Consider the following 13,198-nt stretch of genomic DNA (forward strand, 5'->3'; position numbering starts at 1 on the left):
ATATTCACTTATTAGACAGGCAAAAGAGATAAAGAAATTTTCATGCGTAGACCGAGGGCTTTCCGTCTTCTTGTCAGGGTTAGGCAGAGGCGAGCTATAATTATCATCGCTACAGGCACGAAGAGTAATGCATGACTTCACATCCTCTCCTCGTCCTCTTCTTTAAATAGAGACCCAAGGAAAGACGATTTTATTCAGTGTCCGGGATTAATACGAGTTGTATGTGTTTACTTTCTTTTTTTTTTTTTTTACCGACCTCTTGAGAGGGGCGTCGCCGGTCTGCTCATCGACATAGTCCTGCTTGAGCTCGTCGGCGACGTCGCTGTCGCTGTCGTAGTCCTGATACACGCTCTTCTCCAGCTCATCAGACTCATACTTGAAAAACGGAGGAGACAAAGATCGGAGGACAGTCGTAAGCACTGAGTGAGACGCTTGAGGTAGAAAGGCAGAAGATTCATTCACCTCTCTGAGGACAGTTCAGACAGATCCTTCCTGAAATAAGACAATATTTTCTCTGTCCCTAACTGAACGCTCAGGGAAAAGAAGCGCCATATAGAAAAGGATTACAAGCTTAAGAGCAGGCCGAGCCAGGGCTTCCGTAAGCCCGACAAGTTAGATGCAATATTGCTTTTGATGGTGAGCCCGAAAAATAAATTGTATGAGCATTAAAAAAAATATAAGATAAAAAAAAGTCTGGGTGTCGGGGCCTCCTGTGTAATTTCTTCTCTCTGTTCTCGAAGAAAAATACTGTTTCCTTCAACAAATGAAAAGGAACAAGTAAGTGATTTCGGACTTAATACTTTGTCACAGGAGGAGATGTGCTGGAAAATCCACGGTACCAGGCAATATTCTCTGGATCACTGAGACAATATCTGCTTGAACCCCACAAAAACCTCTATAAATATTCTTTTTGAAGAAACACTTTCACAACAGAAACTGATAGAAGAGCAGTGGATCGCCATTCTTCTTCTTTTATGGATTTAACTTTGTAGTAGATTTGATAGACGAAATAAAACACACTGCTCGCCAAACATTTAATTTATATGTGTTTCTTAGAAGTTCAAATATGAGAAGGTTTGATACTAAAGCAACATACTGGGGAGCAACAACTTTCAATACAATATTACTGAACCATTCGGTAGTTCAGCACCTGCTTGTGAATGGCAGTATTTCAGTTTTACATATAACTTGTTTCCATGATTAACATTTCTCTCTGAATTGCCTCAGTTTGTGTGAGTCCGTGCGCCGGGACAAAGAAAAGTGTCCCCACGAGTAAATATCCAATCACGCTACAGTTGGGGAAAGCTGAAAACAATGGCGTCAGATTCCACCCATTTACCTCAACGTGGCGAGTGGCAGATTGGAAGCGGTGAGCATAATGGCGAGGAAGGGAAAAACGATAAACAAAAACCAAATAAAAAAATCACTGTTTGGAAGCGACCGTTTACATGTGTTGCCTATTCGAACGGATACACTTCCACCATGACTGCACATCTGCGCCGCATTCGCCCGGCCATCAATCGACTGCCGAGTCCCGCCTCTTGGAGACAGTCAGGAAATTTATATTTCCCGCAAGAGCACAACAGCCTCGAATTTTCTGAACTGAACGGAATATACAATGATGGCTGGGATGTGCTCCAGCCTCCATGTGAACGCTGAATCTTGGACTAAGTGTGTTGTTGCATTCCTACTGGATGTACCCAGGAATTCATTTGATGTTTAACAAATTAGATTATGTGACGACAATGTGGCAGAGTTTGACAAGGCCCTGGTGTGCAGATGTAAACCACTTAATGATTATTTTCCATATCAGTTTGAATCTTGTTGAACCGGTTCGGTGTTTCACCTCAATGGGCAGGCTCGGTCAACACACATTACATATTACAAAACCACGACTACGGAATGCAACTTTAGGGGATGTGAAAGACACTTACCCCGTTAGAAGCGAGCACATCCTCTGTCTCTTCTTCTTTGTGGTCAATGTGCATCTCGAAGGGGTTCCCCTCCTGGAGGAACTCCTGGAACAGGGACAGCTCCTCCTGGGCTGGGCCGGCCGAGGACGTGGCCTGTCTGCTCGGGGACACGGACGGAGAGCGACACTGGCCCATGAACTTAAACTCCTGGATCAGAGAAGACAAAGGATAGAGAGAAAGATGAGAAACGCGGGAAAGGAAAATGTGGCCAACTTCATCTGAGCTATCAATCGCACTAAAAGTCTAAGGCCAAGGACCCCCCCAAACCGATGGAGTGATTAAGTAGGGAGCCCCCACCTACTATATGTGTTCTATATTAAACTTGACCTAGAGCTATTTATAAATATACGTTATTAGTATTATCATTTTGCATTCAATCTTAAGCTATTCAAATAATACACAGGTTCAAATGCTAATTTTTTCTATTTCAAACATGTGTAACATAGGATGTTTGAGGAGGAAAATTAAAAAGATATATATAAAAAATGTCCAATCAACCAAAGATGTTGCGACCCCCCTGCAGTACCTCAGCAGATCCCCTAGGGGTCGCGGACCCCCTGTTGAAGACTACGATCTAGGACACGTAATAAATTTAATCACCCAAAAAAGGAAATACACGGTGGAAATCTATGAACAAAACAAACTAACAGACAGGGCCCGTTCTCCAGAAAGGTTTGTCTCAAAGGCAAAAACATGTGTTTACTTGTTCTTGCATCATTTCTTTAGTGGTGCCTGATGTGATGCTTGAGAAGAACTACAGAGATTTGAAAAAAAAAAAAAAGAAAAAAAAGCAGACGTGCGCCAGAGCTGATGTGAAGGAAGTGCTTCCATCTTTTGGCATCACAACAAACCCTTAAGGGATATCAGCAACAAATTCCTGCAAATTACAGCACTGACTTAATAATAAAAAATGATAACGTAATGTAGACATGAAACATTTTCTTTTCCCTCATTGAATGATTCTATAGAGCCGTTGGTGCTCAAGATAAAACAAAGATGAAAGAAAATAAGAGGAAAATGAAAGAAACAGCCTAGGAATTAAGTCATTTATGTTTTTGACACGTATTTCCCTTCATCATCTTGCGTTTCTATATTCATGTGATATACCTACAACATTCGGGTTGTGGTTGAGGGCTGAACGTGAGGCTCTAATAGTCAAGGGTTTTTTTGGGGTTTGATCTTCATCTGTGTTAGATAATGTGAAGCGAACATACGTACGTGCACACAAAGAGGCACGCCACTGGGAGCGAGAAGTGGTGGAAGACGAGACAGATGTAGTACTCATTCGTGTGTGATTATTTACTAGATTTCCCCACGTGTCCGTGTGTACGTGAAGGCATCTTGATGTGTAATGTTTTACCATTATGCAGCTGCACCAAAAAACAAACCCAGAAGTTTATCTTAATATGGACTACGCTAATAATTGTTACTGTTGTTTAATCTATGTTTATATAGAATTATATAAAATCAGTCATAATTCTTGTGTCTCAGCTTGAACAGATTCCCACTGGTAACTGGAGATCTCTGAAATAAAAAAAACTAAATTGAGTTATAAACGAGTTGTCTGTGTGGTCACACCAAAGCATGAAGTCATATTCAGACGATTCCGTGATAAGAAACAGTGCCCAGCCGAGCGTGATGGCACGATACTTTCTAAGGGGCTGAAGATTTAGCATATCAGCGCTGCTGCTTTCAGATGCTGCAGGGATTTAATGAACTGAGAAGCTTTTCATACGCTACAGAGCAACTGCGACGAGAATCACCCTTTTCGCTCTAACCACATTAGACCCAACTCTCTGAGCAGATTAACAGCTTGGTTAATTGAGAAAGGTGATTTATATTTCGATGTTGCAACACTTCACCAGCGAATTTGTAGATTAAAAGATAGACATTTGATAAACGACAGCGTAGGTCTTCAACAGTGGGTCCGCGACCCCTGGGGGGCCCTCGGGGGTACTGCAGGGGGGAAGCAAAATCTTTGGTTGATTAGATATTTTGTGTATATTTTTTTTGAATTTTTGCCCCAAAATTTTCCCTCACAAATTTAAATTTCTTTAAATACACATTAACACAAATCTAACATTCAGCAGAAGACATTATTTTGCATTCAGCGCTTCACTCATTCAACGATACAGGATGATCTTCGTGTCAAAATGTACAATTTTCCCACAGAAATGAACAGCTTTACAGCCTTGCCGCAAAATGGTTTTGGCCTCTCATGACAACATGGACAAAGGGAGAATATTTTTGGGCTGCAACGATATCGCCACAAAATGTGGTCGGCGTTGCCCACGTACACACACACAGAAAGGTCACGGAGCAGGATCCCTCTTTGAATTTCACGTCTTTATGCTAATTTCACAGTGGAGTGGTGCGCGATGAGCGACTGCCTGGAATAAATAAACGCCAACCCCGCTTCACCTTTCAGCTTCTTACTCACATGGAGCTGGGCGATGTTGAAGTTAGACTTGACTGGACACAGCTCCCACGTCTCATTCTCCAGGAACATCCTCAGCTCTTCCAGTCGTGCCCTGAGGGGATGCGAAGGGAGGAGAGGCGATGAGAGGGCAAAGAGTCAAGAAGGAGGAAAAGGGGAACAAAGAATACAAATCGCGCGAGCGTCCGTCCGCTGATTACCAAATGTGACTTGGTACTTTGTAATCAAGCGGCTCCTGTGAGTCTGATGTAAATTAGACTGTTGTTTGTGAAGTGTTAACTGTGATCACAGCTCAAAATAGCCGCCCGGTGCTCATTAGGGGTCTTTAAGTGTGAAATGTCAGGACGGTGTTGACTTTATATACAGGTGTAGGAAGCAGATCGAACACAGGAAAGAGACTTGGTGATTGCCTTCAACAGGCTCATTAATATATACAGACGACTCTAATTAGTGAGAACAGGTTCAGCGTGTCTTATCATTGAGCCTACGAGTCTCTGGAACTCCACTGAAGAGACCCCCCACCCCCACTCCCCCCTCCCCCTTCAAGATATTTTGTTATTATGATGACGATGGTGATGATGGACAGGACCGTCTGACGCATCGACCCAAAATATCTCACAGGTGTCCAGCTCGGCTGACGTCTGCCAACGAAGCGAACGACTCGCATCGTTTCCATTCTCATCAAATCCTCCCGTGACCCCTCCCGCCACGCGCATTGTCATTCTGGAGGAGACTGACCCCATCAGGACAGAAATGTCACAACATCACTCAGAACAACTTCATATTGATTTACAGCGTCCCCTTCCCTCAAAGTCGTGCCAGCGAAATGTTCAGCCGAGCGTGACAGAGCCAACGATGCTCTCACTGTGGAGGTCAAGCATTCAGATCCGTGCGGTTCCCTTTGTGTACTCTGTGTACTAATACGCCACTTAGAAAGTGGGGAAGGATCATTTTTTCCCCCCGCGTCGACCGGTGCGCTGCTGAACTCGCATAACGAGGGGTTTATGCGCCGCACCGCAGGCACGACTCCTCGTTTTTTTTTCTTCCTTTGTCACACGTCGGGGTTGAACCAGTCAAATTGTAAAAACCTGGCTCCGTTTCGTTAAAACTATATTTCCTCAAACTGAATGTAATGAGAATTAAAGGCCGTTAAAACTTAAGACGTTTCAATCGCTCACAGCAAACGACTCAAGAAAAAAAAAAAAAAAGAAGGCATAAATTACCAAGGACTCCAAAGAGAGATATTTATAATGTCTGAACCCTGACAGCGTTGTTTTGTACTCTGGGTCCACAGGCCAAAGTTACACCCCCGCTGATGACTGAGTGCATTACTGCAGGCAGCTGACAGACAAACACAGGCAAAGATCACTGATGGGTAATTTCTTCGGGAATGACATGCAACTGGAAAATGAATCAAAGCTAATGGAAGCAGAGTGTGTGTGTGTGTGTGTGTGTGTGTGTAGGTGACCACAGTCTATAAAGAGCTCGTGGTGTCCACCTCATCATCGTCTCTTTTTCACCTGGCTCCGTCACCTTTTACCATTTTTCGGTTTTCTATTAAAGTTTCACGGTGAGATCACGTCCACCTCGCCACCTCTGACCCAAAGAGCTGCACCCCTTCACGTCTCTTCCTGTCGCAGGACCGAAGCGCGTTAGGAAGCGAAGCATTTTACCGCCGACTCCGACGGGCAACGTTAACAGCGATGATGTGGCGCTGTCTGAGTGAAAATAATATGCATATTTATGAGGTTGGCAGGGGGTTATGTAATCAAGATGTAAATGCGGTTCCGGCTCGGCGAGTGCTGCCATGTAATTATACATCTATTCCGAAGAGGGTTACGCTGGGAATAGAGCGAGGTAGCGCCAGCCAGCAGTTGTGATTACGCGTAAAAGTTTCTCTCCGGCAGCGTTAACCTAGAAACACTTCCGTCTACCGCGTTCATATTTCCGTCAATTAAAAGGGACATCTGTTGTAATTGTCACATGATCTGGCTAATGATTCCAAAGCCACGGCGGGCACGTCTTACCTGTGGTAGTTTTTAAAGTAGTTAATACTCTGGCGCTTGATGGACTCCTGCAGGACCTCGGATTTACTGCCGCAGAACTCCTCACCCACCTGCATCAGCCTGGAAGAGAGGGGCGAGGGGAACGCTTGGTGACAAATGCAGAAGTGTGGGAGAAGATGAAATAAGAGGGAGAGTTTGAAACAAAGGCAGATTTAGAGAAAGGGATTTGGTGCAATGATTTGGACCGCTAGAGGGAACGAAAGCAGAGGGCTCAGACTACAGGAGCTTTAAAATTCAACTTTGAAACTGTGTTACGTCAAAGTTCTTCACCGATATTATTCTGTCTCATGTCCATCATGCGTACATTATCGCGTCAAATCGGGAAAAACTAATTTACTGCCTCAGATGACGTCAATGTAAGAGAAGGTAGAGTTTTGTGTAACAACTTGGTGTAAGCGGATGATACTAAAAACAAAAGCAGAGGGCTGAATTAATGTGAGAGCAGCTGTGGAAACAAGGTCCATACGGGACGTCTGCTCTTCAGACGTTAACGTTATTTTAACATCAACAGTGAACTAGCTAATCTTAAAGGCGTGTCCTTGTAGACTTGTTTCTCTAACAGACTTTAAATTCTAAATATGAACCGTGTTTGATACCAATAGTGGCAGGCCTGATGAGTTTACCATCAGTGTGGGAGGTTTAAGACCAAGTCTGAAAATATATCACATTACCAGGTCATGTCGACTAAACCTTGGTACTGAGACAGGTCTGGACTAGGGCTGAGTTTCTAAAAAAAAAAAAAGAAATTAAACTTTCTGATTCAAATCGATCTTCATTTGAAAGATTCGATATCGACTCATAAAATCCTTACACTCGTTCACGTGACAAACCTCGCAAGACTGTGCGAAGACATTAGTCCATGTTAGAGAGAGATCCAAAACTTGACAGATGGTACAACCCTGAGAGCAAAAGCTGTTAGGATATTAAAAGGTATGACCACAGGGGGAAAAAAAGTGTTTTGAAACTGAATTATCTCTAAACTAATTGATATTGAATGAAATCAGGAGCTTGTGAATTGTCCAGTTGTCTGGAGGGTTGAACGGGGAGATAAATCAGAGCAAAACCCAAGTAGTGTGAGCCCAGTTTATAGGAGGAGGGGGAAAAAAAGCTCAGAGTAGTAGCCACCCCTGTGAAAATAAATCTCCTGCGCTAAGCTGCACTGAGGGTGTGGTGCTTCGTAGTACGTGTTGCTTTGGAAGCTGCAGTGAGCGTCGGGGAGAAAACAGTTCGCAGTCAGCGGATCAGTTATCTGATGAATGTCAGGAGAACGTGTGGCTCGTGTTGGCTGCCTATTGGACAACTAAAGCCATGCTTTATTTATAGGTGCAAAACAAAACAACCACTTGATACATTCATGTACTTGCTACTTGATGTGCTTCTGTATAAACCTTCCAAAGATTGTGTTTTCTAATTGAAGACAAAAAGGTGATTTTCTAAATTATTTATTTTTTTCTATATCATTTTACCAATACAGTAAATATACAGAACCCTTACCACAGTGTATGTGTGTTTGACTGACATTTACATCAGAATCTGTCAGATTTTCTTCCAAACAGTGGAACCGTTGGCAAACATGTACGTTAGACAATGAACATTGTGGAAGGCTTTGTATCTTTCTTTTGTGTATTTTTCTCTACTCTGCTGTGTTTTTATTGTGATATGGATTGCCCTTGGGTCTGAAATAAAGAGAATTATTATGAAAATGTAAATGCAATAGCATGCAAATGCTTTGCAGCCTCCACATAACTGATCCAAGACATCACAGCAACTCTGTAGCAGAACTCTGAGTTCTGCTGAACTCTGTAACTGAACAGTTTTTTAAACACGTGGTAATTTAAAATGTGATGTGAGCAGCAGCTTAATACATTTTCTAGAGACCACTAGGTCTTTATTTTAATGTGTACATCTATTGCATATCAACTAACTGACAAAGATGTCTTGTCATAGAAGTCATCACGGTGGCTGGTTTTTGTTAAAACTGAAACCAAAACATTGAGTGCAAACTTTCCAATCATTTTTTTTTAATTTTTTATTTTTTTTTATCGCATCTCAACAACCATCGTGACATTCCAATTAAAATGTTGTTTTTGTTTTAGGGTGTTCAGTCAAATGGCTTGTTTGACTGTTGATGTGGCGCAGTGAGATCACATTCATCTCACCAACTCTAACGCAAAGACTTGCATCCCTTCATGTCTCTGTGTCTCACTCGCGTCTCACAGCGTGAACGAGATGAGAAATATGGGCAGGTTCACGAATCTCCTGTTTCAATTTAAAATAATGAGGTTAAAATGATTAAATGCGCAGCAAATACTAGCTTTTTCAGTTTATTTATAATTCACTCAGGCTAATAAGGCTATCAGACAGAGGCTGCTCAGTCCACTGAGGTCTATTCACTTAATCTACAGATAGATTTAGTTTCCCCCTGACCATTTGATTGGTTGAAGAGCACCGTATTAGATTTACTTTGGTTGATTACATCCCTAAAGTAAGCAATAACAATAATCTTATTTTTCCAATTTGAGGCACATTTTAAAAAGACCTTTCAACATCCTGAGGCTGAGGCAAACAGTTTCTCCTCTTAAGTATCCACACAGGTGTCCACTATTATATTAAGAGAGCGGTTTCTTAAAATCAACAAGAACTAAACATACTGGGGACAAGAGACCAAACAAACTGACTGAAAATCTAAGTAAGATTTTTTATCCTGTCCTGCAAAAAAACCCACAAACTAGTCCCACCAGTGTACAGATTCCACTGCCAAACAAAGTAGCAAAGAGCTGAGCAACACCACAGTACAAGAAATGCACTCCAGTGGGTGTAATGCTATTTGGTATCCATTAATGCAAATTAAACTCGTTATGTTAATCAAAATCAATATGTCTTGTTTCAGTGGGTTCGGATATACTAGAATTATAGATTCAGTTTTTCTGTGCACTGCATGGGAAAGTACAATAGATCAACCTGACAGCAAGAACAAAAAAAAAAAAGAGAGAAGAGGCAGACAGTGATAGCAGGATAATAGAAACCAATTAGTGGAAACGAGGATGAGCTGGCTGTGCTGGTCCCGAGGCATACCTGCTGATGACATCCAGCACCACTATGAAATCGTCGTATTTGAAGTTAGACATGTCGGTTCCCAGGATGTAGGCCTTCACTTTCAACTGGACATCCTGAAAGAGAGAAATGAGACGCGTAAGGTGATTTGTGGGGTGAGGACTTCATTGTGGTGATTGAGCGACTCTGGGAGGAGCAAATATCAGCTCAAGAAAACGCCTGGACGCCAGACGCTTCCCTACAAACCTGCCAGATCCGTGTCAGTCCGTGCTCCAGCTTCTTCTTGACATAGCTGCGGTCCACCACCAGCTCATCAGGCCCTGCTGCAGCAGCATCATCTATCAAATGAAGCCACCCACATGAATAAAAAGAACCAACGCAGAGGCTGTTTCAGTTTCATTTGCCTCATGCTTGGCTATCATTTCAGATTCACAGTAATGAATTTCAATGTACATTAAGACAAGGAGGGAGACTGGGATAGAGATAAATAAATAAAGAGATAAATAAATCATTCCTCAAATGTTTTCGAATATGAACAAAGAGATGTGGTGTAGCTGATGCCTAAGTCTGGCCCAACCCAACCTTGTGTTGCGGTTGGCAGTCAGATTCTGACCAGAGCGAACAGGCCACACACTCGCAAAAAAGAGGAGACGACTGACAGCAGAACAAAACCCAACAGGACAAAGTGAATGACTGTTAAATAATGTGTCAAAGTCCTGTTCTCTGTCAGGGCGACGGGCAAGGTTCCTCTATCATCATCTCCCTGTCTGCTGTTTATGTGTGCGTGTGTTCTTTTTCTTCTCACATATCAGATAGACTACCCTGTGGCTGCCGAGACACAGTGTGAAAGCAGCAGCAATACTTCACTCTGGCTGAAAATTGCTTCAATCAATCTAAAGCTGCTCTCTCCGTTTCAAGGAGATGTTAAGGAAAACCAGCTGCAGCAAGGCCGTGTGTCAACAAGCAGGTGTCTGTCAGTCTCAAGCGAAATTCCATTATCAGACAACTGTTACAGCAATGAGAGAGATAGACTACCTGGGGTTGTTTTCACAGCTTTGAAGGCTGCAGACCTTACGGTTCACTGGAAGTCAACTAATTGACAGAGATGTGTCACAGAGGTGTGGATGCATTTTGTTAAAACCAAAACCAAAAAGTGCAAACCTTACGAAAAGCTTTTTCTTTTGCATCGCAGCTCATCGACCAACATGGCGTTTTAATTAAAAATTCTAGGCTGCCTCATCAGTTTTAGGATGCTCTATCAACTTTTAATAGTCTTTGAGTGTGAACATATGTCCATTTGCAAGCTGCTCTTTCCCCATTTGAAAAAGACGGAAACCAGCAGCAATAAAGCTATAGGTCAACAAGCAGGAGGCTGTAAATCACATGAAATACCATTATTGGAATAAACAGGGAGGACCGGACAACTGCATTGGTCATGGATTATCATTTGTCTTATAACATATATATTATAAAATAACATAACATAACATTTGTCTTCATAGTTTCTCTCTCATTATTGCTCATTATATTCACTCGCTTGAAAAAGTAAGCACCGCACGTTCTGATTCGATCATTTTTACTAAACATACCTAAAATTTAGATTTTGTTATTCTGACATTTTCCTAAATTTATCTAGATATGGTTGTAGAGACACTGTGTTAAAATGACTGGAGGATCAGCTTTAGAGTCAGTAACATGCAACAAAAAGTCATGTGGTGTGCCTCCTGGTTTAGTTCTGGGACCACTGCTCTTTTCAGTTTCATGAAGCATATGTACATATTCCTCACATTTTAGCAACAGTTTATAGGACAAAAAAATGTTTAATTGAGCCAATTATCACTTTGCATTTATATAAATTAATTTACATCCAACTGGGGAGTCTGAACATCTTCATCTTCCTTTCTTTTTCATTAGTGTGGTTACATTTTTATATACAATATATTAAAACAAATAAATAAATGAAAAAAGAAAATAAGTGTTTTACTTCTTTTTGACTATTTCCAATACCTCAACCACAGTATTCAGGAAAAAAAGGGAGACAGACATGAATCAAGGGTGATGTTTTTCTTATTCTGAGGCATTGAGATGTCTGGAAGACCTAAAGCCTTAAATATACAAACTCAGGATTTAACTCAACTTCACTCAAAACTTTCCAAGCTGTAGTCAAAGCATAGCATCTGTGAAGTGAATTTGCTGAGTGGGGGATTTTCCAGCTCAACAAGAGGACAAATATGTCCTGTCATTTGGCCTGCTTTAAAAAAAAAGAAGGAAACTTTACACACATGAAAATCTCAGATTTATTTTTCTTTTTTCTTAAACAGCATACGAAAAGAATTAGGCCAAAACAGACCAATCTGAGAGTGCTTCTTGACCTAAGACTCTAAGGAAGAGAAGGGTGTTTTCATAATGACACAATGGAGCAAAAAGCACATCCATACAGACATAAATTTTATTACACCCACAGTCTGCATGAATCTAATTACATAAATATAATGACAAGAAAAGAAGAAAGACAGCGCAGAGGCAGTTGAATTATGATGTTGTGATTGGAGAGTTAGGTCATTGCCGAGTGAAAAAAAAAAACACTTTCAGAAGCCCTCTCAAGTCCAGAAAACCTAAAGATACGAGAAATATGGTGCAAATTCAAAAAACAGTCACTATTGAATCAGTCTAAGCCAAGCACCCTTGGAGTTTACGTGGGTCTTTATGTTACAAAAAACAGACACAGTTTAAAAGGCATAGATTAGAATGAATCAAACTAATGAGACAAAGCTTCAAGTACTTTAGCTGAACACTAGGTCCAGGAAAAACAAATCATATAAACTACAGAAATGTAGAACATCCGTGTATGCGATCCTCTTTTGTGCATGTGTAGTTATCTAAAGTTGACAAAACCCGCTTTATCATGGCAAGGATTTTTTTACCATTTAATCTGGACTTTTCTTATGGGATGATGGAGAACACAACAATGAGCAAGTAGTTAATTTGCTGTCATGACTTTTGGGCAGGATCCATAAGTGAACAGTTGAAAACCTGAAGTGCACTCTCCTGTCTGATGCGAACATTATAGTTTGTCTTGAGGGTTTTCTGACAGAAAGAGTGCAGTGGAACAGGTGGATGATGTTGAAATGGTGACAAAAAAACTATGACAAAAAAGTGCAAATTACAAGTCAAGTTAGCAGTCTGTTATGGTTTTACATGAGATATTATTCTGGTCTCCAGGGCAGTAGTGTAACGTCCAACCAATTCAACTCTAACAACAACTTAACCTCGTGGTTTGTGTCAAGTCATACTACTTCACCTAATGAAACATCCTTTTGTTACCTCGAGATAACAATTATTAACATGTTACCTCGAAGTAAAGGAACTGAAAAACTAAAAACAGCCGGTCTGCTTTTAAAAAAAACCTCTGTCATCAATACAAGTCACCTTGTTGAAGAACTTTTATTTGGCCATCTTTATGTGCATCTCTTACCGACAGAAAACGAGTTAAACTGAGCTAATACAACTGGCTCCTTTCCTTGTTTCAAAAAACAAATCTTATGACTAGACAGCTTTAGGAAACGCGGTCAGTAATCCTATGAGAGCGCCGGACCATGAATCTTGTGTAATGACCAGCATCACGATTTAAATCATCTGGTTTGTGTTTGTTTTGACCTCCAGGAGGT

The 13,198-nt window shown here is 41.3% G+C and overlaps 1 protein-coding gene across 2 annotated transcripts in view; it reads right to left on the reverse strand.

The window, feature by feature from the left end:
• vps50 (VPS50 EARP/GARPII complex subunit) overlaps window positions 1–13,198 on the reverse strand; it is a 106,467-nt gene that overhangs the window by 42,512 nt on the left and 50,757 nt on the right. For both annotated transcript variants that reach the window (XM_047604942.1, XM_047604941.1), the window contains exons 14-19: window positions 9,777–9,868; window positions 9,552–9,646; window positions 6,438–6,536; window positions 4,414–4,504; window positions 1,935–2,120; window positions 257–375 (exon numbers count right to left, since the gene is read on the reverse strand). In XM_047604942.1, coding sequence (XP_047460898.1) covers window positions 257–375; window positions 1,935–2,120; window positions 4,414–4,504; window positions 6,438–6,536; window positions 9,552–9,646; window positions 9,777–9,868 — 682 coding nt within the window. The remainder of the gene's footprint in view (window positions 1–256; window positions 376–1,934; window positions 2,121–4,413; window positions 4,505–6,437; window positions 6,537–9,551; window positions 9,647–9,776; window positions 9,869–13,198) is intronic.

Source organism: Mugil cephalus, chromosome 14, assembly GCF_022458985.1.
Source record: "Mugil cephalus isolate CIBA_MC_2020 chromosome 14, CIBA_Mcephalus_1.1, whole genome shotgun sequence".
NCBI lineage: Eukaryota > Metazoa > Chordata > Actinopteri > Mugiliformes > Mugilidae > Mugil > Mugil cephalus.